The sequence below is a fragment of the Dasypus novemcinctus genome, chromosome 7 (assembly GCF_030445035.2).
Source record: "Dasypus novemcinctus isolate mDasNov1 chromosome 7, mDasNov1.1.hap2, whole genome shotgun sequence".
In the NCBI taxonomy this organism is placed as follows: Eukaryota; Metazoa; Chordata; class Mammalia; order Cingulata; family Dasypodidae; genus Dasypus; species Dasypus novemcinctus.
The window spans coordinates 122,461,877-122,489,443 of NC_080679.1; the positions used below are offsets into that span (position 1 = coordinate 122,461,877).

Consider the following 27,567-nt stretch of genomic DNA (forward strand, 5'->3'; position numbering starts at 1 on the left):
ACACTGACCTTTGCTGCAGAACTCATGATGGTGTTTAGTTTCTGGATTGTTAGGATGAGAACAGGACGCGATTAGGCATTGTCAATCCAAACGACTTCAAGTTTTCTAAAGTCTTGAAGGGGTTAGCGGCGCAGAGCAGCCACTCCACCGCCAATCTTAGACCATCAAGGAGGCGAAGGGGAGAAGGTCCTCGGAGATGGGAGCCTCGGGGGATTAAGGCAGCCCTAGTGTATGCAGCAGGCAGCACACAGAGAAGCCCTGAAGCTAGGATGTTCTTAGCCTTCACTGAGGGAAGCAGGAAGGGCCCTTCTGTGTCATCGCTATCCCCGCTGTACAGACGAGGAAGAGAACCACCAGGCTCTCCCCCAGCCAGCTCCTTGGGGCTTCCAGCAAAGCCAGAATGCTGAGCTGGAAGAGCCCAGAGGAGGCTGTGGGAGGAGGGGGTGTGCATGCAACGGGGCACATTCTGCACACGCCACGGTGGTAGAGCCTACCCCAAGGGCAGGTGAGGTTGCCCCAGATCCTGCCTGAGCCCCCTTCCCTGCTGGAGAGTCTGATGTCTCACGGCGGGAGGTCGCTGCTGCATCATTTTGTTCTCCTTTCTTTGGACGTCCTTCAAAGCTGCTCACTGCGCGTCCGCCCGCCCCACGTTCCACTAGCCTTAGGAAGGTAGGATACCACCTTCGGCTCGAAGCCTCCAGCGGGCCTGGGGCGCAGAGCCCTGCTTTTCACCTCTAAGGGGAAGGGCCCCGGCCAGGCAGCTGCGCTTCCCTGGAGATCCTGTTCTTTCACTCTGGCCCCGCTGCATCCAGGCCCCCAAAGGCAGCTTTCCCATTTCACTGGCCCGGCTCAGGGTACCCCTGTTCTTTGTGGCAGTGTCGTGAGGGCACTGCTGCAATAACCGTGGTCTTACTAAGACAGAGGCAGGGTCATCTCTGGGACTAAACTTGTCTCCTACTCAGGAATCTGAGGAACAGTTGGGCTCCTGACAGGTGTGGGGAAAGAGGCGGCAAGGACCAGGTGTTCTGTGAGACTCAGAAGCAAACTGTTCTGACACGTGCTGAGCATGCTCTTTGGGAGGGGAGACGGTCAATTTTTCCTGGGCTTGGGGAGATAAAGTGAAGCACGGTAGCATGTATCCGACTAGAAAAGTTAAGAAGAAAGTTCTGCTTTTAAAAACAATTTGTTGGGGGGAAAAACTCTAGTCAAAAAGTATGGCGTGGAGAACAGATAACGAGCAGACTGGATAGTTCTACTGTTATACCCTTCTATTATTCTACTTTTGTGTAATTTTGAAAATATTAAAAAAAACACACACACTAAAGAGAATTTGAAATGTCAGCCTCCCTCACTTTTAGGTGAGGCAAAAACAACTCAGAAGCATCGACGTGTCTCTCCGGGAAGGCTCCGCACCGTGGGTAGTTCCATGTACCACACCGCACTGAGACTATGCCTCAGGGCTTCCGGGCAGATATTCTAAACTGGTGTGTGTAAGCAATGATTAAATTTCACACCAGCTCCTAGAAGTCTTGTGGGAGATTTTACAATGATATTGTCTGTTCAAAGCAAATACTAAAAGAGCCCTATAGGTATTTCTGGAAGAAAAAGGAAAATGTCTCATTTCCTTTGTCTCTTTCCTGCTGAAAACCATCTCCAGCCCACTATGTACCAGACCCAGCGCTTATCAGCAAGTTCAGTTCACTCATGATTATGTACCTAAAGCAGGCTTCATAAAAATGTATGGTCTGCTTTCATCAGTGCTAAGCTATAAATTAAATCTTAGTTTTATGAACTTGTGAGAGGCTGTGGTTCAGACACCCATTAATGTAATAGGAAAAGTAAGGTGATTTCAGAGTACGTGTTCATGACGGTTAGGCTATTGTGTCAACTCGGCCAGGTATCTGTGCCCAGTTGTTTGGTCAAGCAAGCACTGGGCTGTTATACAAGGGCATTTATGGACTTTAGTCACCAGTGAGTTTACTGCATAGATGGCTGATTACAATTACATCAATCAGGGAGATTGCTGCCAGTAACGAGTGACGCTTTAGCCAATCAGTTGAATGCCTTAAAAGGGGAAGTGGTTTCAGCATTCAGAGAGAATTTCCCAGCTCATCTTTGGACAGCCAGCATCTCCGAGAAACTCATCAAGGACCTTCACTGGACTTTCACTGGAGCCCCTGATCTCAGCCTGCCTGCGAACCTGGACTTGTGCATCCCCGCGGTCACATGAGACTGATAAAATCGCATACTACTGACAGGTATCTCCTGTTGATTCTGTTCTCCGAGAGAACCCTAATACAGTGTTGTTTTCTAGAAGACATGTAATCAACGAACTCTCCCCATGTGAGTGGGTCTCAGAATATTAGATTAAACCGAATGTTTCCAGTCAAAAAGGTTTTAAGACCAAAGGATGTGGGGAGTCTGGAGGAGGGCATACTGTGGTGCCTAAATGGCGCCCATGGGAACATCAGAGGTGCTCCATTAATGTGCGGTAAACCAGATCCAAGAAATGGAACTATTATGGTGGCCAAAGAACCACGCTCTGGCCAACAACACTGTGCTGGAAGAATAACCATCGCCCAGCACACGTGCTCGGGTGTGGGGCGGGGCGAGGATGCAGAACGTGGGCACGAAGACCAAGCAGCCAGGTGAGGCCGGTGTGGGGGCAGAGCAGCCAGGGCTCTGGGGACGGCTCCCTGTGAGATGGCAGCCCCACCCCTGACTGCCTTTCCCCCACCAAGAGCAGAGCAGCCAGGGCTCTGGGGATGACTCCCTATGAGATGGCAGCCCCACCTCTGACTGCCTTTCCCCCACAAACGAGCTCTTCCCTGGAACTGCGATGTGCGGAACAGAGAAAAGCAGCAGAATTACGAGGGCAGGGGTGGAGGTGGTGCAGAGGCACACAAGCTCCCGTCCCTGCCTCTTCCTGAAGCCTGTGGCGGCCCCAGTTTACCTCAGAGGAGCTCATGAAAGCAAGCTTACAGATTTGGAATGCTGACGTGGTGGCTAATTGGAAGTTTTGGCCAATAAAAAGGTTAAGGAAAAAAAAGACTATTCATTATCACCACTATTTTGTAAGAAAAAGGCTATTTTACACCACAGAGACAAGAGGATGTATTATTTTTTTAAAGGAGAGTCCTTTAAATGGAATATATTTAGCTGAGTGAAGAACACATTCCCCCCACTTCTCACCCTCCCTTCTTCACAAGTTACTTGGGGTTGAAGAAACCGAGGGTGCAGGCAAATCCCTGGCCTAGGGATGTCAGCCAGCTCAGAGGGAGCTGCCGTCGGGCTGGTGGATCGTGGGAACCGGGGGCTTACGACACAGAAGGCACGGGGTGCTCTGGGGGCCATCCTGAGTTCAGCCCTGAGAGCCTGCAGTGCAAGAGCAATTCCATTTCACTTTTATTTGTCTTTGGTTTCGACAGCTTATGGGTGACCTCGTTTATTTATTCTTTGTTTCTGTGCTGACAGAAGGGCAGGGCCGGCACGCCCAAGCAGCATTTGACAGGTAGTTCTTCTCCTCTGGGCCTTTTCCCTTTGGGGGTTTCCGGATTAAAGGTGGGGGGTGGAGGGGACTTCTTCTCATCCTGCCCACCCTTCCTCTTACCTCCTTGAACTCCTTCACAGTCTTAAAGTACAGCCTCTGTTTTTCCAACAGTTCCAAGTACTGGTCGTTCAACTGGTCTCTTCTCATTTTGTTCTCTTGCTTCTTCTTTTCCATCTGTTGAAGTGTTTTGGAAAATGGCAGTGAAAAGGCATGTTCCAACCAAAGGCTGCAAACACTGACAAGAAAACATCTGACTGCAAAGGAAAGGTGGTCCCAGACTCCTCTCAGTCCTCTGAGTCACACGGTCTGTAAGGTCAAGGTAACTTACCTAAGATTCAGCCTCGATATTTCATCATCCCAAAGGTGAACCGTTACTAACACTTTGAAAGCTTTCCTCCCAGTACTTTCTTCTGTACATCATTTTTGAAGTTAGTTTTATTTTTTACCTATTTGCATCTTACCTGGCATGGAGGCTCTATACTTTATTCAGTGATTCTATGAGAAAACTGCTTAATTAACTGCTTCTACTTTACTTTTTTGGCTCCCACTACAAACAACTTTGCCACACGCAGCTTGACGGTTCTCAAATGAGGGCGCTCCTGCCTTCCAGGGGACACTCGGCAATGCCTGGAGACAGTTCTGGTTGTCACATATGGGGGTGGGGTGGGAGTTGGGAAGTGTGGTGCCGGCATCTAGTGGGGAGAGGCCAGGAATGCTGGTAAATATCTGACAATTTGCAGCCCCCCACAACAAAGAATTCTCTAGCCCAAAAGGTCAGCAGTGCTGAGACCGAGAAGCCCTGATTTAAATAACTGTGTTCCTCCTTTAAAGCTGGGTTTCCCTATTATTATAAACTATCCACGATGGTAATTTTAACAACTCCTCGGTACTGCACACCATGACTGCTTACTTACCCATCTTTCTGCTGTCGGACAGTTTAGGTGGTTTCTGGGATTCTGATCTCATAGGTGAAGACCAAACTTTGATTCAGAGACTCTCCTAAGGTACCTGAAAGCTTATTCACCAACCAATCTTGACTGGGCCCGTGCTGAGTGTGGGGCTGCCCACGGGGTGTGAGCAGAAGAAGCCGGCCCTGCTCTCACAGCGCACGCCGCAGACACTCAGCAAATGAGCTCCGGCACGCAGCGATACGTGTGGACACCCCCGGGGGGGCTTGTGCCACAGACAGAATGGAACAGGGCGAGCTGGCAGGGAGGGTGGCCCACGGCTACCGCAGACGCCTGGCCAGGAGGGCGCTTGGAGGCGGGTGCACTTGGCACAGTCCTGAGGGGCAGGGACAGCTGGCCGTGGCCTGTGCTTTATTTTCAGAATATGACCTCAGCGCGTCGGGCAGTCAGGAAATGGGAGAAAAGAGTTAGTCCAGACCGGTGGCCGGCTCACAGCGGCTGCTTAAGAGCTCGCCGAGTGAGGCAGTGAGGGATGCTTTGCTGGCTGGCCAGCCCTTTGATGCCGGAACGCTACCCTGACATACCCTTCAGAAGGGATTTCACGGTTGGTCAACACAAGTTAGAGCTGAACTGGCTGCAGTTTACTCCATTGTCCTCTGCCCTCTCTGCACAGCATGGGCCTCTTGCTGACGACACAGGCTCACCTGCAAACTGTATTCTCAACGCCTGTCCTGACCTTGTGAGGAGGGCCCAGCGCACACGGGACTTATTTGCCCGGTCCAGGCCTGACCTCGTACCCAGATCCTCTGCGCCCACTGTGACCTTATTCCCAGACTCTGTACCCTCCCTTCCCGTAAGGCTGCACACGCATGCAGACCTGCTGCACACATGCACCCAGGCCTCGAGCTTGGTGGCTTGCCTTGTACTCAGCTCTTCCAGAAATGGGAAGTCCCACCTAGTCCTGGCCTCGCCTACTCTGAGAGTGCTGGGGCAGGAGCCGGCCCTGCTCCTGCTGACGCCTTCCCAGCGCTGCCTGCATCTGTCATGGGCTCGCAGTCCCTGTCACGGGGTGCTCCGCCCTGCCACAACCCCCCCTGCTGCTACTTCTTAGACCCTACTCCCCAAAGCGCCCGTGCCATGCTCCTCCTGTGGGGCTGCACCTTGCAGCTGGGTCCCCACCTCTTACTCTCCCAGCCTTTCCTAAGGCTAAGAATGGTTATGTCCTGGTAGTACAGCCAAGGTGGTATAGTTCAATTATGATCTGATCCACGCCCCTGTGGCAACCTACCTAGGGTATGAGCTGGAAGCCAGAAAGGCCTGGGCTCAAATCCTCAGCCCTGCCGCTGGCTGTATACCCTTTGGCAGATTTAACCTTTTTGAATCACAGGACTGTTAACATATTAATAAAATAAGGATGTATCACCTAGATCACATTTTGGTATGAGGAATAGGAGAGAGTAAATGTTAAGTGAATAATATATCATTTGGCTCATAGCAGAAGCTCAATAAAGGTAGCTTAACATTTAACATCCTAGAATCTACATGGTAAGAAGGGTGAAAGAGTCCCACTCTCAGAATCAGGAGCTCTCAGGTCTAAGTTGCATTTTTTCCACACTATTCTCACCTACCCCTTATTTACACCTTCTTTATACCCTAGGTCAGGAATCCCAGGCTGCTTTGCCAAGCCCACTCTCAGGGTACTCCGGAGAGAGCCAGAGGGCGTACCCCTTAGGTGAGGCCAACATGTCAGGAATATCTGGCTCAAAGGGGCCCTTTACTCATAAGCCTTAGAGGGACCATCAACACCTGTCCTACTGCTTGCACACAGTGGGGGTCTCCTCCATGCACACCCGGGACCTGTCTATTCAGGGGAATCTGTGTACCCCTCGCCACCCCTCCTCTGCGCAGGACCACCGTGGCACTGTTACAGGAGGGCTATGTCTGCTTTTAAGCAAACACACCAAGACATATCCATCCGGATGGAGCAAAGCAGACAAGATGTATTCCATTCAAGGTGCCCATAGGTACTCAAACCATATCTGGAACCCTCTTTGAGACATGCTTTCAGAGTCCACCGGACGTGTTCACTCATTCAACAAAGAGCCCTGCCTGCCTCTTACAGGCCAGGTGCGTGGGGCCGCTGGGGACACAGACGTGAGAACGAGAGCCCTCCCTGCTGGCTCCTGACTTCCACCTGGTACCCACCGCCTGGTGGGGCAGGAAGAGACAGCAGCTGCCTCCACTGGCCAGCACCAAGATGCTGCCAGCAGCCAGACTCAAAATGGAGAGGGCAAAGGGGTCAGACCCATTTCCTTCGCCAGGAACGCCACTTTTAGGAAACAGGAAGGGAAAGCAAAGGGATAAAACCCCAGTACACCCTGTGGTTCTTCACCATAAACACGTGCAGCTCCTGAGGAGGCACGATGGCTGGGGTGGAGGGCACCCAGCACGCTGTCCCCTGGGCTGTTAGAGGCGCTCAGTTAGCCAGGCTCCCCACCCTCCGCCTGGCTCAAACCCCAGCTCATCGAGAACAGACCCCATCTGCTCCCTTGGCAAGAGGTAGGCACGCACGCAAAAGGCAAGCGCCGACTTCAGTTTGCTCTCATTTTTGTGCTCGGCCCTAGTGATCCATTCTATAAGCAGGGCCCAAGGCCAGGCGTATCGGGAAGCAGTAGTTAGGATTCACCTGGGTAGGGCACTGAGCTGGGTGTTCTTTAACCTCCAGCGAGTCTACCGAGGAAACGGCTCCCAAGTGCAGAGCCACAGGGCAAGGGAAGCCCTGCTGCTCAATGGAGCCAGGCTCTGCAGAGCCGCCTCTGGTGCCTCCCTGCCCCCTTTCAGTTCTCTTCTTCCTCTGACTTCTCTGGCTCAGTTTCCTCTGCCTCCAGCAGAAAGCTCAGGACTGTGTGCATGTTTATAGGGGACGCCTGAGAACTAACACCATCTCAACCTCCTCAGGAATGAAGCTCTACTGGCAGAACATCTGGAACCGAAGACCCAGTGAGGAAGAGCTCCTGGGCTAGAGGAGGGAGCTGCTGGTGGGCGCGGTTCCCCACCTGTAACACTGGGGCCGCACTACTCAGGTAAGAGGGCTTTTAGGAGCAGCAGCACAGGGCTTGTGCACAGCAGGTGCTCCGCTGCTCACAGCAGCCTCTGAACATGGGGCGTGGGCAGCTCGTGGCGCAGGTCCTGCCAGCTGCAGCGTCCCACTCGCGGTGGGAACCCTCTCTCCAAGGTGTTTTGGGACTGAAAGCCCATTCCCAGAACACAGGAAGCCGCGCTCTCCCCAGGGCCTTCTCCACCGCAGGTCTGGAGTCTGGGCTCCGGGACAGAGGCAATGCTCTCTTTCTAATATCAAATCTCAAGAAAGGGAGGGGGAAAAAGCCATCTGACCTTCATCCTACTCTGCTTAATTCCTTCTACGATCTGTTCCATCTGCCGTAAAAACTGGTCCCGGGCAGCAGGCGAGGCCATGGCTCTGAAAGACAAACCGGCGGAGGCATGAGCAGCACAGGGCGAGGGGGGCGGCCCCAAGGGTCAGCCCCGGAGCAAGAGGCCTTGCCAGGCGCAGTGGAGCCGCGGGCGCCGGGGACAGTGGAGCGAGTGCAAACTTGCAGGACGCATGAGCACTCACTGTACTACTCTCACTGGCATCCTGATCTCGATATGTTCATCTCTTTTATTCTCCCTTCGCTTTTCTTAACGTGTATTTTCTCAAAGTAAAATAAAATGTGATGATAATCAACGAAACATTTTGAATTATAGCATGAAGTGCTTAAGGAATAAATTCAATTTGGCTTTTAAAAATCTGAGAATTTAAGAGACAGTTCAAGAGGAAGAGATTCTGAGGTCTCGTAGAACTCTCAGGACTTGGGAACCTGTTATTAGAAGCAGCAGCTACCTGCGTGGACTCCCCGAGGGGCTAAATCTCCCCATTGGCCCCAGCCCTGCAGGAGGAGCAGAGCACACGGAACAGGGACAGAGAATTCCTCCAAGGACGGGCTGACGGGGAGCGGAACTCTTCCCCAAACACCTGAACTGCTCCAAATGTCAGGCAATAATGCCGAAGACACCGTCTTTACAAATGTCCCAGGATGGTCAGTCAGTCGGGCACTGATTTAACCTGGATCTTATCAGAGAGCTGGGCACGGTTTTGTTTTTCAATTAGAAAAGAAGCTGAAACCCAGAGCCTATGATGCCTTGGGGCCTCCATCAGTTTTGCTGAGGGCCACCTGCCTGGGGTCAGCAGAGGTTCATGCTGGGCGGGGGGAGGAAGTCTGCTCGGAGCCAGCCCTGGGCAGCCCGGAGGTGGGCAGGCCGAGACGCAGGCTTGAGGACCGGTATGATTTGGGTTATCAGTGGGCTTTGCTGGAAAAAAAAAAACCATAACGTGCCCATTAACTTAAAAACAAAACCCACCACAAGATTCTTAAATTCTTTAAAAAAATTACATAGATTATTTATTTCATTACGTAAATTTTAAAGTAACTCTAGGTGCCCAAGTATGAATAGTATTTATTTGATCTTACCAAGGCAAAGCTAATATACAAAAGAGATTATACAGTAGCTAGGCAGAGCTGAATTATTTCCGTGTTATCTTTCGCCCTAAGATTTTCTTGGTGTTTTTAAATTCACTCTTACGTAGTCCTATTTTAGCAGGAATGGAGGCCTAGGCGAACCCAGCTCCCCCTGTCCTGAGCAGCAGGGCTGAAGGTGGGAGACTCACACACCTGGCACTAAATCTTGCCTGTCCCTTTCTCAGCCATGCGTCCCTAATACCAAGGTGAACGGAACACAAAGTGCAGGGCCCACAGGGATGTTTACAGGAAGGGAGGCTGTCAGTACTTACTGAGAGAAGTTCTCGTGAATTGAGTTCAGCAGGCTAATCTGGGAAAGTTAAAAAAAACAAAACAAACCGTCTATCAACAAAAGGCTGAGATCACGGTGCTAATCAGCCCTAGAAGCTCGTGTGGTCTTGCCACACCTCTTCTGAAAGGAACACACACAGTTTACGCAGATTAAAGGAACATGTGAAAAAAAGAGTGCTGTTGGTCCCCGTTTTCCCCAGGGAATCTACGTCCCTGTACTCACCAAAACCTCCTCTTACTACAACCCCTCACCACAGGAATGTAGGAAGAGGGTTCTTGGGAGGGACCTGAATGCCAGATGAGAAGAGGCTAAGCTACTAACACTGGGGTTCTGTGCACAAGCTGCCCCAAAGCCCCGGTCCATCCTGCAAACACTGCGCTTGCTCAGGGCTGTCAGCTTAGGGGGAATCGTGTGGTGGGAGGGTGAGAGCATGCTGCTCCGTCCTCTTCCTGCCCATTAGCCAGCTGCTGGGGACACTGAGTGCCTCCTGGGTACCTACTTCCATACAACCTGCTTAGCCCCCAAGGCAGGACCCTCTAGCTGCCCAGTGACACTGTCCAGAGAAGGGCAGGATCCCGAGAACAAGGTGCCCTTTCCGACCACGTCACCCTCAAGTTCAGGACTAGCCATTCACCATATTTGGACCTCGGGTTCAGTGTGTATCAGGAAAGCCACGTTCTTGTCCTGACTTCCCCACAGGGATGTTTTAAAGCTAAAATATCGCAGGCATAAGTGCATTTGGAATAAAACAAACAATTTATTCAAAGGCAAAGGTCTGTGTTAATTAATATGGCTTAGAATTCAAAAGCCCAAACAAGCACACACCAGCCCAGTTGTTAAAGACTGCAACGACTTGAAACACTAACGAGGAAGGCCACTGGGGTTCAAGGCCTTCTGAGAAAGGCTGGCCTGTCCCTAAGTCAAGGCTGATGAGACTTCCCTTGCCAGGCACAAAGACCCCTGGGCTCAGGCGTGGGGCAGCGCTAAGCCCAGGTCCGACCTAAATCCTGCCAACTGCGCGCATCTATTCAAATATTTACCATGTACCTGTCGTGAGCCAGTCACTGTGAAAGGTTCGAGGTACAGAGAAAAAGAAATACTCAACCCGCTCCTCAGGGAGTGTCCTCTAGTATGGTACCTTGACAAAGGTGACGATACTTAGAGTTCCCTCAATTTGGGGTCAAGTAAAAGATGTACTGGTAAAATTGTTCTCAGTAGGATGGCAATTAATGCACAGCACAGGGTGATGATAACATGAAAACAAATTCTCTATGAACCTGAAGGTGGGGAGGGAATTAATATGCACTGAGAATACACCATGTACAGTCACTTTCTCATTCTGTCCTCACCATAACCACTTGATGCAAGTGTCAGACCCATTTTACAGGTAAGGACCATGAGGCCAAACTGAAACCCCAATCTACCCCACTCCAAAGCTCACGCTCTCTTTCTTAACATGCCTGACCCCAATAATTTGTTGTCCTGGAGAAGTCCCGAATCAGGAATGGATGTAACCTGATTTGAGAGTTAGAGAGTAACAAGGGGGGTATCAGTGCCCCAGTTAACCCCTTCTCACCCGTGTCAGCCACGGATGATAAAGCAGCTACTTTTTCTTTGCAAGCTAGAAAATGTTTCAGCTGGCTTGTCTTCCTTCCCTTAAAACTCAATCTGAAGTCCCACCAGCTCCAAGTCACCTCCACAGCCACCTCTTACACTTCCACTACTTTTGCTTTCATCGTGGCTTAACTGACGTCGAACCATGAAATGGCCTGCCCACCAGTCTGCCCCCTCCCCCTGTGCAGTGGGCTCCCCAGGGTCGCCCGCCTGCCACCCGCCGGCACTCCTCCACTTAAACCGAGGGCGTCCTGGACAGCCAGCTCATGTGGGCTCCCTGGGGGCAAGAGTGCTGTGAGCTGCTCATCGCATTAAGTTACTTAATTTTTAAAATATTCTTACCTCTTTTTCCAAATAAACCTTTTTGTCATCCAGGGTATTATACAGAGTGAAGAACTGCTTTGTTTCTTTGTGGACTGCTGAAACTGTCAATGCAAAGAAATCAGCACATGGTAAGGAAACCTATCAAAACGACCTTCCAGCCCCCCTACCTCGGGAGGTCCCCCGGATTTGGCTCCACCAGAGCAGAGAAGCTATCTGTTGGGTCTGTGCTGGGGCCCCAAGGCGCCCAGGCCCCCGCACCGGCTGCAGGCTGAGGAGGCGGGGAGGGGCCTTGAGGGCCCCCCTGGCAGGGTAGGGACTGGTGGGTTTCTCAGAAGCCCCCAGGCGTGGTACCCTGGGAGGAAGGCGGCAGGGAGGAGAAGTGAGCACTGCCTCTTCATAATGACACAGCTCGAGATGGACAGCAAACAAGGAAGCCCGGCTGGGTGGCGAGACTTCACAGGGACTGAAGATGCACTATAAAAAGTCCCAGGGAGAAAGAGCGGCTGATGAGCCAGCCTGGCAGCCGGAGGGGCCAGGGTTAAGGGGAAAGGATATGCCCCGGCCGGGGAGTCGGACGGACCTCAGTGTTGAGTCATGGGTCGTGAACAGATGACCCGGCCCCAACCTGCAAACCGGGGCCACCGCTATCGCCACCTCACAGGGCGGCTAAGAGTGGAGGGACGGGACGAAGGCGCACGGCGGCAGCCACCTCTCTCGTCACCTGCACACATGCCTGGGCTGGGGCAGGTCTCCTGCCTGCAAATGTCGCTGAAGCATCCCTGCGCTTACCACGCTGGCTCTCCCCCTTCCCACAGCTCTCGGGAGCAGGAGCCCCAGCGTGTTCAAGGGAACCCCGTGCTCAGCACAGGCCGACGGGGCAGGTTCTCAGAGATGCCTACTGGATGAACGACGTGCCTGCCGCAGCTGGCACGACTGGGTCCACGGGAATTCTCCCGAAAGGGGGGCCTCAGTCATCCTTACCTGTGAAATTATTCTACCTCTGCCTGCCTCCCTCCTACATTCTTCCCTTAGGATGAGCCAGTTACTAAGCCAGCTGGGCAAATTCCAGGGCTGCAGGGTCATGTTCCAGAGGAAGAGGTGCTGCGGTGAAAGCCTTCCGCAAACACAGGCCTCTTCCTCCTCCTCCCCGGCTCACCTCCCAGCCCGTGTGAGCTCGTTACCGCTCTGAATTCCTATAACGCACAGCCACCCAGAGGCAGATAACACCCCAAGAACTGGACTTGGAAGTAGGCGTTGCGCCTGTCGCTAGGCCCTGGCGCCTGAGGGTTACAGGCGCTGGCTGATCCGGCGAGCCTGGGCGCACGCTGTGCCTGCTCCCTGGCCACAGGGTCCTGCGGGGCGTGACAGGTGAGGGGTGAGCAGGGCAGGCCGCGGGCACTTCTGGTTTCCTCTGCCAGCTGCCCCTACCATTCCCTGCATCCTGAAGCCAGCCAGCCAACTTTCAACTTTAGGACTGGTATTATTTCTTTCTCGCTCACACTGTGCAGCTCAAGGATGGGCTGGAGGTATCAGCTCTATAAATCTGGTAATAGATGTTAATCTGACACAAGCATTTTGATAAACAGCTTCAAAATGTCCCCTACATCAAGATACCTATTTGTAGGAAATATCACTTGGTGAAATACTCAGTGTAAGATATTATTATTGCTAAAAGCTTTAGAACAGTGCTACTCAGTCAGTTTTGGCTGGAAAAAACAGAATCACCTTAGGAGCTTTAAGAAATTCTCAAAACCCATTAGATTAGAATTTCTGGAGGTGGAACCCAGGTAATTACAATGTATAGCCAAAGCTGAAAATCAATGCTGTATAAAAATCAACTTTTAGCTTTATTGCCCAAGAACACGGCTGTCACCTTTTCCACATTCAACCAGCTCAAGGATTGGGTGGGGGTTGCAGATATTTGATGATAATAATAAACTACTTTAAAACTTTGATGTAGGTATTTTGTTGCAACTGCTTGAGAATGTCTTTGGCATAAAAATATCCCCACCAAAACAACTCTGACTTTTGAAATTCATTCTGTGAAATATAGATGTAAGGTATTATTGCCAAAAAGCTTTAGTGGAAGCAGAGGCAGAAAATCAAGGGGAAACATTTAAGGCAGAAACGGTTTCTGCTGACAAACAGCCATCGCTGGAACCTGCCTTGACATCCCAATCGAAAAACACAGGGGTTGTCAGATATTAGGGCTGTGGTGGGGAAAGGCGCACAAGACCAAGCAGGATTCCGGACTCTTCCAAAAAGGAGAGCGCTCCAGCTGAACCAGGATGCCTGAGAGGCCACGATCGCAAGGCAAAATCTGAGCTGGATTTTGGAGGAAGAGTCAACAGCGGGCCAGGTGAGACCTGGTGACTGCATCGAGGAGGGCTCGCGGCTGGGTGCAGGGGCGAGGGGGCGTGGCACCAAGCGACGGCGCGGGAGCTGGAGAGGGACCTTTAGAGTGGGCCCAGGAACCAGGTAGGACTCTGTGCCGTGCACTCAGGGTCTGACGATCACCCGACAAGTTGTGGGTAGCTATTGAGTACTAACATTTTAAGGCAAGGTACAAAATGATCAAATTTATGTTTGCGAAAAATCTCCCAGGCAAGAGTGTAGAGAAGGGATCACGCTCTGGTTAGAGATGAGTAGGAGGCTACTGAAAAGCTTGAGGAGAAATGGATTTGAAAATTATTAAGAAACAGAACGGGCAGAGGCGTGCGAGTCAGGGAGGACTGGGAGGTGTCCGGCTTGGCTGACCAGTGACGCTGCAAGGCTGAATCCAGCTGTGCCTGTGAGCGTGAGGCATCCCGGGGCACCTGAGAGAGCGGCCCAGTGGGGTTTGATGCCATCTGAGCTGGGTCTTGCAGGACTCTGTCCAGCAGAGGAGAAAGAGATCCCAGGCAGGGGCAACGGGAGATGGGAAGGACGAGGGAAGAGCGCAGCACGGGAGGGGGCAGAGCATCCCAGGCACAGTGAGGAGAGAGGGGGAGAGGCCCCTGGTGCAGCTGCGGGTGGCTGGCGGGGAGAGAAGGGTCTGATCGGAGGCGGGGATGAGAGCCTACGGGCGGGAGTGCGGCCGCTAACCGTGACTTAGCTGAGAGCAGCTGAGCCCTGCAGCAAGGACATGGCCCGGTCTGAACCCGGACGTGACAGCTGTGAGGGCCGTCCTGAGCCTGACGAGACACAGTATCTGATTTCAGGACCGAGGAGGCCCCGTCGGGGATCCCTGGGTCAACACCAGCCGTAAAGCTGGGGGCCACATCAGGAAGAAAGTCTGCACAGGGAACAAGGAGACTGATGGACGGATGCTGCGGTCAGGCTGTTCCTGGAAGGTGGGGGGCGGGGCTCACGGAGGGCCACAGGGCCCACCAGGATGAGCGAGACCCACCTAAGGGGTGTGCACGGAGAGGGCAGTAGCAGAAGGTGCCAGCATGCTAGCACCGCCCCGAGAAAGCGGGGCCCCCGCCCCTGCCCTCCCAGGACGAGCTGCAAGGGCTTGCTCGTAGCTGAGGCACCTACTCTGGCGGTAGAGCTCAATAAATCTCTTCTGATACTGTATCAGCTCGGCGCGGCTGGGCACTTCATCAATCTTGCGGTGCAAAATGGCTATTTCTCGATTTCTTCGAGCCTAAAATGCAAAAGGGACGGAGACAACGCTACTTGGTTAAAGGCCTTCCGTGTTCTCTGGGGAGAGAGACTGCTGCCCTACCCCGCTGCGCCCTGCCGCACGCCTGGAGCGAGGGCAGGGTCCCGCCCCCGGCCTGGTCCCGTCTCCACCTTTGACTGGCTTCTCCCCTTTCCAACACACACAGGAGCTGGGACCTCCGGATTAGTGGGTGGGAAGACAGACTCTGATGGGAAGTACTAGTGTGTGCAGACCCCTGGGCCAGCTCACCATGACCCAAAGGACTCCCAGGAGCTCGTTCCACTAGTGCAGGTGGGGAATGGGGAACAAATGGGGTTCCCCAGGTGACAGAACGGATGCCACCCTGCTGTCTCATGTACCTCCGAATCCCTTAGCCTGGCTCACACGCCCCACGATTTACGCCTAACACCCCCTTCCGGCATGACCAGGGTGTTCTGGCTCCCGAGGTGAGCGGCTTCTGGGCCACCCCAGAGTCCCCAGTCACACCCTGCCCCACCTCGCCAGTCTCAGGACCAACTGGCGCTTGGGTGCAGCCCCCGCCCTCCGCAGCCTCCCACTCTCCCTCCCGCCTGGCTTCACAGGATCTCTCCTCGCACTGTCCTCTAACCCCCGGGGGGACTGCAGGCCTCCAGGAGAAACCTGCCACCACCGCCAGGAGAAACCTGCCACCACCGCCAGGAGAAATCTTGACACCAAAGCCCGGAAGGGCTAGAGGCAAAGGTGCACTTCTGGCCACGCTCCCCAGCGCTCAGCTCTGACTCCTGTTCCCCTCAGGAGCCTTAGGTGGCACTTATTCACCAACCGAGCCTCTAGCCTCTCCCTTTCTACTGGCACTTAAATATGCTAAAGGCCCTCCTTCCTTAAAAAACAAACAAAAAACCCTTCCTTAATCCCCATCACGTTCGGGTGCCACCCTCCTCCTCTTCCTTTTTACTGAGAGCTTGTGCCCTCGGCAATGCCAATCCTCCCCTCCAGTTTCACGGGCAACGTCTTCCAGACCATTCCCAACTTCTGGCTTCCCTGAAGTTTCAGCAGCACTTCCCACTCTCTCTATTGAGCTCTCCGCTGGGCTCCCAGGAGACCGCGTGCGCCTGCCCTCCCTGGCCCCCAGCTGCTCATGCCCAGCCCTGCTGGCGGGCTCCTCTCCAGGCTGCCTTCACAGTGTGCTTGCCCGGTCGAGCCCCAGTGCCTCTTCTCAAGCCTTAGTTACCACGGACACAGTGTGGACACCTAAATCTGCAGGCCAAGCCATTCCGAGCGTCAGGCCCACACACCCAAGTGCTTCCTGGGCACCTGCACTTGGTTGGACAGCTCACTTTCAAGATCCCCAGATTTCATTAAAGTACCTACCCACTCCCCCCTCAACCCTGCTCCAGGTCCTTTAAGCTTTTTCTCAATCAATGATGCAAACATCCACCCCACGGCCCCACCAGCAGTTCAAGCACGATCCTGACGGCCTTTTTCCCTCTTCTTAACCCAATCTTCCCTGAGCCCCAGCAGGAACAGCTCCCCAGCATCCCTGCCAGGTCATTTCAGTCCATCCTGCTGTCCTCGCTCAGGTCGCTTGGCTGCAGCTTCCCCTCGCTGGTGCTGAGGCTGCCCTGGGCAGGTGAGCCCGTCCCAGCCAGCTCACAGACGACGGGCCACCCACCAACTCTCCCCAGGGCCTAGTGCAGAGCTGGGTGTGAAGTAAGCACTCAAGAGTCTGCACCTTCCGGTCCTGACTTTATATAATTCTCTGCCTTTTTAAGGACGTGCACACTATCACTGACTCACTTGACTTTAGCGACAGCTCAGCAAAAGAAGCAGGAGCCGAAGAGCAGAGAACAACAAGGTCCCCAGACCCTGCAGTACCCCGGTCATTCCTACCAGACCAGGGGGACAGACAGGGAGAGAGAGAAGGCCTGGGCCAAAATGCAACGAGAAATACAAGGCAACTTGGCTTTTGAGCTTTCGAGAGTCAGAACCTGGCAACGGAAGGAAATTGTAAAATTAATTTGACTCTTGGTGATTTCAGCCTTTGAAGTGACTTTAAAACCTACTTCCCAAGTTCGACTAGACCAGGGCATTGGACTTGAATCCTGGCTCTGGCATTGGCCAGCTGCTTGACTCTTGGCAAGTATTTAACCCATCTGACCAGTATCTTCATAGAGAAAGTAAGGCCAATAGGAACTACTCCTCACCTGGCAGGAGGTTCAAATCCAACGAGAAAAGTGTGACAATAACACAACTGTGTGAGCTGTTATCACCAACTTACACCATCAAGTCACACTCCAGATGCAAGACTGGAGACCAGTGGCCTCATTACAGAGTCTCTCGAGTTCCTAGATACTGAGACTTGCTAGTTCCACCACAGGAAATTCATACCTACTTAGGTGTATTTTGTTATTGTCTTTACTTACCTGTAGTAAACGAATTTTGTAAAGCTTCTCTTTCTCTATGTTATACCGTCTGTCTAGGTCTTCCTAAAAATTAGAAAAGGCTACAGTTACCTGGAATGGAAAACACTCATTCTTAGATGGAGTCTTCAGAAGGTGAGTATGTTTTTACCATACCTCTTCCCATCCTGAGTCCCCAAATTGCTTTTCTCAAATGGCTGAGTCTGGGGTCTGGGTCCTACATGTTATACGAGCCCCCTGACAACCTCTCCCATCACTTTATAAAAACTCTTCCTTCTGGGATCCAGGCTGAGTCGTGTTCTTAAATGGAGAACTCCCAAATCTATGCCAAGTCTATGCCTCCCCCCAGAAAGCCCCGATGATGACAAAATCATTACCAAGACAGCCCGTTCAACGCCTCTGTGGTCGGAGGCGATGCTTGTTTGCTTCCATGTTCCTATTTAGGGCTATGCTGTCCAGAATGGTAGCCGTTAGCCACGTGTAGCTATTTACATTTATATTTAACTAAAAGGAACAAGAGTCAGCTCCTCAGGTGCACTAGCCACACCTCGAGTGCCCAGCAAAATCACGTGGCTGGTGACCGCTGCACTGGATGGTGCGGATACGGAACAGTTCCCTTCCTGCAGAAAGTTCTTTTGGACAGCGCCGCTTTAGAGACTAGAGAGGAGCCAGCCCCGCTGTGAACCATGAGGTGAGAGGCAGGACTGGGACATCTGCTGCCGCAGAGAGAGGTACAGGGGGTCAGAGGCACCCCGCCCCGGTGCACGCACACGCACACGCACACACACTCAGCCTCCTCCAGGCTCGGCCGTGGCTCCCCGCACGAGTTCCGAGGCTCAGGCTCTGAGGGGCAGCTGCGGCACGAGGGGAAGGGGAGGCCACAGAAGAGCAGAGGCGCCGAGGCCTTCCTGCTTCTCCTGCCCGATCCCCTTCCCTTTCTACCTCTCTGTGCTGGAGGCTGGCGGGCGTGCTGGGAGCGCTGTTCTAGCCTCCAAACAAGGTCAGCCAACCCCAGCCTGTGAGCCAAACCCGACGCCAGATGGGCTTCCCCATGTTTGTAAATAAGGGTGCGGGGGGCGCGGGCACATCCTTCACGCACTGACTGCGGCGACTAAGGCAGGTGCCGTAGCTGCATAGGCGAAGACCTTCCCTACCTGCCCAGCGCGGGCCTCTCCCCTTCTCATGGGGATGCCCGAGCGGCCTGTACACTGGCCTGGGGGACCCCCGGGAGGTGGCTTGGGGCCGCCTGGGGTGATCCTGCCTCCATCTGCGGGGCCAGGTGTGTAAATGGGACCTTGCCGAGCCCCCCCTCCCCTGCACAGTCCAGAGAAGAGCAGGCACTCACATCATGGGTCATCACGGAGGCGAGGGCCCCCTGCGGCTCTCCGCTGGACAGGGCCTGGAAGATTGAAACGCAATAGGTACCATTCTGGGTAAAGGGGAAAGAGACAGAAACTGAAGGTCTGGACGTGGCGGGGCGGGGGGCGGCGGAGTGGACATGCCTTGATGCTCACAGACCACGTCTGAAGAGGGAACAGAGAGGAAGTCTCTGGTTTGGGTGGCTGGGGTGAGTCTCCTCCTTGGCCCAAGCTTAAGTTCCCCGTGTTCACAAGCGTTAGGGTGCAGGGTGGGCTCTAAGGTCATGCCCAGCAGCTCAGGCGCACGCTTGTGAAGCAGCATGAGAAGGAAAAACGAAACCGCAGGGACCCCTACATCTTATCTGGGCAAAGAAACAGACTTTTTTTCCTGTCTTTATTTATGTAACGTTTAATGGCAATCTACACTAGCTCCTGGGAAGAGCGAGTCCCCTGTTCAGAGGACCAACTGTCAGTTGTTCCTTACACTTAAAACACTGCTGCATTCCTAAACGGCTAATATTAAATCCGACACTGGTCTCCGCTTTCTGTCCACTGCTGCCTTTGGGAGGAGGGCATATCCCCCACCTGGGTGGAGGGCTCAGTGGGCAAATCGGAACAAAATTTAGAGAAGAGCAGGTTGAGAGGGGAACAGAGCCCAGACACCTGCTGGAAATGCCTCCTCCCTAACTGGAGGGAAAGGAAGAGCTGCCTAACTTGGAAGTCCTGTCTGGGGTTGCTGCTCTCTGCACCCACTGCCGCCTTTTCCCTCCAGAAAGGAAAGAGAGCAGAGGGATGGAAATCTAAGAAACCCATGGGATGAAGCAGTTTGGGAAATGCAGACTCAGAAGAGCAGGTCAAGTCAACCTGGCCAGTCCTGCTTAGCCCAACTACTGGTGCAGTTAGTCCTCTAGAAATCATTTCACGGGGGGAACCTGTAACAGCACCCAATGGGCTCGAGGGCCGATTCAGAGCCTTTACCTTTTCGTCTCTGCCTGGCGCTCTCTCTGCTTTTAGGTTTTCAATTTCCTGCTGCAGTCGGGTCATCTCCTCCTTTTAAAGCAATGTGCACACATTTACAAAACTTAGATTAGCTAGTAATTGGGTGTGATTATTTAACTTCTTGATCCAGAAATCTTATTTTCATACTTCATGAGTTTATCCTACGGCAGATATTAGGAACTCGCTGTCCCGACCCTCAGTTTGGGAAAATTTTTTCAGGAGGATACACACAGCTGTGCTTCTGTCAAAAGGGCCCTTGGGGAGGTGAGGCATGCAGTAACCACCCGGAAATGAAATGGAGGAGTGGTTTACAGTCCGCTTCCTCCCGTCCACCTGGCCCCCTCACGTGGCCCCCCAGCCAGGAGCCCTGCCCTTGCCTTTCAGTAAGATCCAGCTTCCTCAGGGCGGCCGGGCCAGAGTCCTCACCTGCCGAGGCTGATGGAGCTCACGCCGAACCACCTGCCCCGATGTACCGCCTCCTGTGTGGTGCCCTGCGTGCATGCCACCCCCCTCCCGGGCCGCAAGCTCCCGGAAGGCAGGACAAGGCCTGCGCACAAGGCACACACACGCCCCAGGTTTTCAGGACAGCCCAGGTTCCCTATGGCCCAACTATGTTCACAAAGGCCACCTGTTAACTGACGATGATGTACTTTGGAAACTTAGTAAGGCTTTCCTTTTAAATACACTTGTAAATTAGACAAGCTCGGTTCTTGGCCTGTGCTCTCACTTCTGGGTTCCACAGTTGCTGATCTGACTCCACCCTGGGAGGGGCCCGCCCCGGGGCTGCAGCCACCCTCCACAGTCCACAGGCACATGCTCCACGAGCCTGCTCTTTACCCGGCTCCTGAAACCCAGGGACCCACGCCAGCACCCGGGGAGCACCCGAGAGCCCTTGCGTGGCCCTATGCAGTGTTTGCCGGCACCAAGCAATACTCACTCGACAGTGCGCCTTAAACTCCTGCTCCTGGCTTTTCAGATTTTCGTTCATGGCCACAAGTGCTCTCAAGCTCTGCAAGATACTGAAAAGACCCAGAAAAAGACACACGGTGGGCCATTATGATTTTATGAATCACAGCTAAAACCAGGTCCCCAGCTAAAAAGAAACTCCCTTTTTAATTTCCTTTGTCGCCCACAAGAGGGTATAATGGGTTCTCCACAAATGGTAACGACTTGTTATTTAACTGACATTATTATTCTTTTATATTCCCAAGTCCATCAGGGCACATGCAAACAAACATTACCATTCCAGAATTAATATGGTAATTGTAGAAACTTCAGTGTGTCGAGAATACTGAATATACTTAATGATACCAATTACTCAATGGTACTCAGAATGTATACAGTCTTGAAGACACTTTTAATAACCATTCTGAAAAGAAAACATGTTGCTTCAAGGCCATACAAAGCATTAATTTGATTAAAAATGTCAAGTATCTGGCAGCACTTTGTTTCATTAACAGAAAGACTTCTGATTACAGAGCCAAGTAATATGTGAGTACTTCTTTATAAAAAATGTCCATCAAACCCATACTGCTCATTCTGTGTCTGAAACTTTTTATGATTCTACAATCTCATTCAAACAAATGATACTTAGGAGATTTTACCACCCAACAGTCTGGTGCTCAAAAGGCCAAATGCAATACAATTAATTTTACATGAAAAAAAAATTGGCAGCTGTTTCTTGGCAGCGATGATGCACAGATCCTTCCATCCAAGGAGAAGTGGCTAAAACATGGGCTGTTAAAAAACTAGTAACAATGGATGGTTCCCAGGAGGAGAAAGGGACAGAGGGTGGAGGGAGACATCTCACCATATGCCTTTTTGTACCAAGAATGTATTAGTTTTTAAAAACAAACAAAAATGTGCTGCTTCTGATCCCAAGAAGAACTGGGAGAAAGAGGTGGACAGAGGTGGATTAACTCCACTCAGCCCAAGCTTATGTCAGCATGTGCCCAAGCACCCCACGTTAGGGTGCCCATGTTCTGGAACGGCGTGTGAAATGGGCTGACCCGCATGGAACAGGGCCAGAACCAATGGCCTTTGGCTCCTCAGTCTGTGCTCAAATAAATTAAGCCACCAGGCACTGGTAAGAGTTGACTTCTTCAAGGGGAAAATGCACACATGCTGAAGCCTGTTACCTTGGATCAGCTTTGGATTCTATCTTCTCGAGGGCTGCTTGCTCTTTGTCCAGTTTCTCACTGTAACTCTTCAACTGCAAGACAGAATGGAGGCATTGTTGCTAGGACGTGGTAGGGGAGGAGAGTGGGCACCTCCATTCTCACTCCCCTGGCTCCCATCTGGACCCCACTTCCAATAGGTAAATGTAGCAGTACACTGAGGAAAGAGTTACACCATGGAAATGGGACGGGTGGAGGGATGACATGGAAAGGTCAAACCCAGGCCCCCCTTGACCCAGTCTGCTGGTTAAGGAAACCTTGGCAGTGGCTCTAAACCACAGCAGCAGGTGGGTGGAAGGCAGAGGCAATGCTGAGAGTGGGTGCCTTTTGGTAGAAGGGGAAAACAGAGAGACCATGAAAGACAGAGGCAACAGGGGCAAGGACAAAGCCTCCTACTTCCTTGAATCTAATGCAGAGAGTGAGGTTTTAAAAAAGGATTCTTTATGAAACCTATTATAAATGATTATAGTTAAAAAGACAGTTAAAAAATGTTCTTTCATGAAATGTAACAAATATCCCACATTAATGCAAGGTGTTAGCAATGGGGAGTTATATGGGAACTCTGTATTTTATGATGAGTTTTCTGTAAACCGACAACTTCTCTAGTTAAAAATAATACATTACCAATTTTTTTAAAAAAAGATTCGTTAAAGAAAGTCAGATTTTAATGTATACAGTATCCAGTTACATCATACAATGGAATACTAGGCAGTTAATTTAAAAAAAATAAAGCAGCTCCTTTATGTATTGCTCTAAGATGACCTCCAATATCTACCATGTAGGCAGCGGACTTGGCCCAGTGGTTAAGGCGTCCGTCTACCACATGGGAGGTCCATGGTTCAAACCCTGGGCCTCCTTGACCCATGTGGAGCTGGCCCATGCACAGTGCTGATGCGCTCAAGGAGTGCCCTGCCACGCAGCAGTGTTCCCCACGTAAGGGAGCCCCACGTGCAAGGGGTGCGCCCCGTAAGGAGAGCTGCCCAGCGCGAAAAGAAAGTGCAGCCTGCCCAGGAATGGCGCCGCACACACGGAGAGCTGACACAGCAAGATGACGTAACAAAAAGGAGCACAGATTCCCATGCCACTGACAACAACAGAAGCAGACAAAGAAGACACAGAGAACAGACAACCGGGTGGGAGGGAAGGGGAGAGAAATAAATAAATAAATAAATCTTAAAAAAAAAACCTACCATGTACAAAACTAGGAATGTAACATGCTTCCAATTATGTATAAAGGAATGACAAAGACTATACATGGAATTGCTTGAATATACATAAATTATTTCTGAAAAGATTCTCAAGAAGCTGGTTACGCTGATTGCCTCCGGAGAGGGAACCTGTGTGGTTGGGTTACAGGGGTACACCCTTCTTATCTTTTGAATTTGGAACCATGTGAATGTGTTGACTATTCAAAAAACAAAAACCAAAAACAATTCCAAGGGTTCTAGATGAAAAGGACAGACCAAGTACAAGTCACAGCAACATGTCTCAAGTTCCCCCAAATCCAGGTTATTGTGCTGGAACACAGAACTCGGTACTTGAGGGGACAAGAATGTTGGCTGACAGTCTGGAATGGAATGGAGAGGACTGCTGGCTGTAGCTATCAAACAGGAAGGACTGGTCTGCAGGGTTGGGGTCTGCTTTAGAAAAAGTCAGGTGGGGAAGCAGACTTGGCCCAATGGATAGGGCGTCTGCCTACCACCGGAGGTCTGCGGTTCTAACCCCAGGTCTCCATGGCCCATGTGGAGCTGGCTCATGCACAGTGCTGATGCACATAGGGAGTGCCCTGCCACACAGGGGTGTCCCCACGTAGGGGAGACCCACACGCAAGGAGTGCGCCCCATAGGGAGAGCCGCCCAGCACGAAAGAAAGTGCAGCCTGCCCAGGAATGGCGCCGTACACACAGAGAGCTGATGCAAAAAAGAAAAAAAAAAAAAAAAACACAGATTCCCAGTGGTGCTGATAAGGATAGAAGCGGTCACAGAAGAACACACTGCGAATGGTCACAGAGAGCAGACAACTGGGGGGGGGGGGGATAAATAAATAAATAAATCTTAAAGAAAAAAAGAAAAAGCCAGGTGGACAAACTTAAGCTGGCGCTTGAGTCTCAGAGGTAGGACAGGTCCCAGAGAGTTGACAATACCCAGGATAAATGGGGGAGCTCCCCCACCCAGAAGATTAGTACTGGCTAATCCCATAAAATAGTAGGTCCCTCCACTTACAGAATCATCACACGCAGCAGACTGCTTGAAATGAATACAGCATCCACAGAAATGTGAACAAGCAATTTCAAAATGAAAGATGAGGATGTGTAGTAAGGAAAGATACAACCATGAAATAGACGAAACCAAGTCAAGTGAGTTTTGACCTCAAGAAACAGTTAATAGATCAAGAAACACAGGACTTTGATAGAATAGATATAATTGATACCCTTAGAAAGATGTAAGAGGATATTGCATATATCTTTAAAAATTCAGCCTCCCACAGAGGAAATCAAAATTGTGACTGTTGACATTAAAAACTGGACAGCCTGGAAGCCGGTGGCCACTCAAGAGGTGTGGCTGTGCAGCCTCCTCCTCAGGGGCCATGTGCTGTCATTTGGCCTCTGCCTACCACATACTGCCCCCATTTCCCTAAATTGAGTAGAAAGATAGGTCTCCCCATTTTATAATGCCACAAAGCTATCCTGGAAGGAAAGGTTCTGCCAAAAAGGTAACACCAGGGAACACTGGTGTGCAAGGGTTCAGAAAGCTCATTCTGCTCAGCTCTTGCCTTGAACAGATAAGGAGACTGAGGTCCAAAGATGAAAGGCATCACTTATTCAGGAGCCTCCTCATTCGGCTGTCCAGCACCAGGTTTTGCACAGCTTTCCATTTTTCTTGATAGGAATTAGTTTATGTCTCCCCCTAGACCTTAAGCTCTCTGGGAGGACTGTGGTGCCAGACTGCCTGCATGCAAATCCTGGCACCCCACTCCAGGGCCTCTGGCAGGGTATCAGGCCTCTCTGCCTCAGTTTCCCCATCTGCAGAATAGGGATAATAACAGAAAGCTGCTGCTAGGGTTGCTGTGAAGGTTCAATGAACTAATACAAATCACGTGCCCGAGCACACCTGGCTGAGTAATGACAGCTGTTGTTATTATTTGAGATTAGGAAGACTATCATGCCCTCCATTTCTAGCACATGAAAGGGTCTCAACAAATACTTGATTTCATGTGTAATATAAAGAGCCACTTTGTAACCACTTAGAATACCTGAAGGCAGATCAAAGTCTTAGGAAATTGGCATCAAGATGTTTTGCTTACATCTCTTCCAGATTGTTATTCAAAGGTCAATTCATGACTTGGCAAACTTTGTGCCAGGGACTTTGCGGCATTAAAAGTAATGTGGAGGAGGAGCAGATGTGGCTCGAGGGGTTGAGTGCCTGCTTTCCACATGGGAGGTCCTGGTGCCTCCTAAAAACAAAACAAACAACAAGCAAAACAGGCAAAAAAGCCAACTCAGGGGAGCCGATGTGGCTCAGTGGTTGGGCACTGGCTTCTCACTTACAAGGTCCTGGATTCAATCCCTGGCCCCGGGGACCTCAAAAAAAAAAAAAGAATGTTGAGGGATTCCTGCCCCTAGGAGTTTGCCATGTAATCTCTGAAGCAGAGTCACAGAACAATGTGAAGGAAACTGCTCAGTCCAAATGCAAAGCAGATGTCTTTAGAAAGAACGAAAAAATTTTTGTTCTGCTTGTCATTCTTCTGCCTGCCCTTTTCAACTTTCTGATACTGGCTGAAAAGCCCAGTCCAGGTCTGTCCTGAAAAGCTTGGTCAGCTCATAACAAGGGAGTGAAAACGCAGTGCTACATGCTGCTGCAGAAAAAGAACTTCTAAGTGGCAAATTTCAGGTGAAATTTGAGTGAAGCAGGGACTGGACTGGTTTCAGAAATGTCTTTAAAGGTCAGTCCTGCTTCCAAATGGCCCAGAAAGTACCATACTAGGTGGGGACACGGCCGTGCAACAACATCACAATGGAGAGAGGGCTCCGGGTCCGGATGAGCCCAGCGCCCTGTGGAAACGCAAGCGGCAGAAACGTCTGAATGTTCCTTGTGACGGGGGCATCGGAAGCGCCGGTTTTCCTTGCCTCGTTTCCCAGGCAATCGCAGTAGGGAGGTAAGCAATGATATAAGGCTGACCACAACGTGGATTAGGAGATGGACAGTGCGGTTCAACATACACCCACAGCCCTCCTCTTCCTCCTGCGACCTCCACCCCCATCCCACCCAGGAGATAACTGGCAAATATGAACAGCAAATCAGAACACTGTGGGCTCTAGTCTTTCAAAAAGAAGCCTCCTGGGAAGCGGCTGTGGCTCAACCAGCTGGGCTCCCATCTACCATATGGGAGGCCCTGGGTTCGCGTCCCGGGGGCCTCCTTCTGGAGGCAGGCTCGCCCACACGCCACATAGAGCTGCTGGCCCGCAAGCGCCACGGAGTGTCGCCAGCCTGCAGGTGCTGCGGAGAGCCGACTCAGCAAGGTGACGCAACAAAAAGGGAGACAAGTAAAAACACAGAAGAGCGCGCAGCGAATGGACACAGAGCAGACAGCAAGCAAGCTGCAAGTAGGGGGTAATAAAAAAGTTTAAAAACGAAGCCTCCTCCCTCTCGAGGAGCCATGTTTGGAGCTGGCACGCCAGCTGCTGCTTGGGAAGCATGGCTGTCCAGCTCTTCCCGTGGCCAGAGCAGACAGCAAGCAAGCTGCAAGTAGGGGGGAATAAAGAAGTTTAAAAATGAAGCCTCCTCACTCTCGAGGAGCCATGCTTGGAGCTGGCACGCCAGCTGCTGGTGGGAAGCATGGCTGTCCAGCTCTTCCCATGGCCCCTTCCTCTGCCGGCCAGGCCCGCCTTCCTCAGGAGCCCCGTGCTGACCCACGCCTCCAAGGCGTGACCCTGATGGCTCAGAACACGGCATGGTGGACAGACTAACGGCAGCACTCACAGGCTAGCACACCCAACAGCCCGATGGCCTGGAGCCCAAGGACGGGACTGTGCCCACTCCCCGCAGACCACTGTCACAGCATTCTGTTAGCAGTGCAGTCAGAAAGCCCCAGAGGAAGGAACATCGCTCACCTCTGCTAGCGCCATCTTCGTCTCACTGTATCTGGACTGTAGGTTGGTATGATTTGCCTGCAGCTGCAAATGGAGAAAGAGTAAGTCATTGCTTTCATTTGGTCCTCAAACAACACAGATGACAGTGGTATCCCCATTCCACAGATGAGAAGATGGAAGCTCAGGAAGATTTAAACAGAGCAAATGCTGGCATTTCAGGAGTGCCAACAACCAGTGAGGGAAAAACTCTTACAATCAATTAGCACCACGTGAAAGTCAGGCAACATGCTAGGTGTTCTGTGCATATCACTGAACTCCAGTGGAAGCAGAAGACATTCTGGCATTTACAGAAGAGGAAATAAAGTCTCAGGGGGCAAAGGTACTTGACCAAGGTTTCACAGCTGGTAACTGACAAAGCCAAGTAGAGCTGAGTTTTCTCCCTACTTACAATCAAACCAGTTAACCAGCTTGCCCTTTCACTCAATACAAACCGGATGTTGGCACTCGGGAGTCGAGCACAGGGTAGGGAAAGGGGATGGGATATGACTGGCTGGCAAATTACACCAGACAGAAGAAAGGATGCAGGACTTAAACGTAAGAGATAGAAAATGAATTGCCTTTCCTATTCAAAGTG

At 51.7% G+C, this 27,567-nt stretch overlaps 1 protein-coding gene and 1 long non-coding RNA gene across 5 annotated transcripts in view; one reads left to right on the forward strand and one right to left on the reverse strand.

Annotated features, from left to right (window-relative positions):
* CCDC93 (coiled-coil domain containing 93) overlaps positions 1 to 27,567 on the reverse strand; it is a 103,264-nt gene that overhangs the window by 4,972 nt on the left and 70,725 nt on the right. For both annotated transcript variants that reach the window (XM_004458040.5, XM_071216482.1), the window contains exons 13-23: positions 26,955 to 27,017; positions 21,806 to 21,879; positions 20,605 to 20,686; positions 19,647 to 19,718; positions 18,656 to 18,709; positions 17,314 to 17,376; positions 14,785 to 14,893; positions 11,284 to 11,366; positions 9,308 to 9,345; positions 7,852 to 7,936; positions 3,611 to 3,724 (exon numbers count right to left, since the gene is read on the reverse strand). In XM_004458040.5, coding sequence (XP_004458097.2) covers positions 3,611 to 3,724; positions 7,852 to 7,936; positions 9,308 to 9,345; positions 11,284 to 11,366; positions 14,785 to 14,893; positions 17,314 to 17,376; positions 18,656 to 18,709; positions 19,647 to 19,718; positions 20,605 to 20,686; positions 21,806 to 21,879; positions 26,955 to 27,017 — 837 coding nt within the window. The remainder of the gene's footprint in view (positions 1 to 3,610; positions 3,725 to 7,851; positions 7,937 to 9,307; positions 9,346 to 11,283; positions 11,367 to 14,784; positions 14,894 to 17,313; positions 17,377 to 18,655; positions 18,710 to 19,646; positions 19,719 to 20,604; positions 20,687 to 21,805; positions 21,880 to 26,954; positions 27,018 to 27,567) is intronic.
* Positions 2,088 to 8,208, forward strand: LOC131279231 (uncharacterized). Of its 3 annotated transcripts, XR_009186620.2 has the most exons (6): positions 2,088 to 2,258; positions 3,429 to 3,511; positions 3,734 to 3,869; positions 6,116 to 6,190; positions 7,417 to 7,541; positions 7,923 to 8,208. It is a non-coding gene; the product is annotated as an uncharacterized lncRNA (long non-coding RNA). The 3 variants fall into 3 exon arrangements; XR_009186619.1 differs by lacking the exon at positions 6,116 to 6,190 and having other exon boundaries at positions 2,089 to 2,258; positions 7,920 to 8,208; XR_009186618.1 differs by lacking the exon at positions 6,116 to 6,190 and having other exon boundaries at positions 2,089 to 2,258.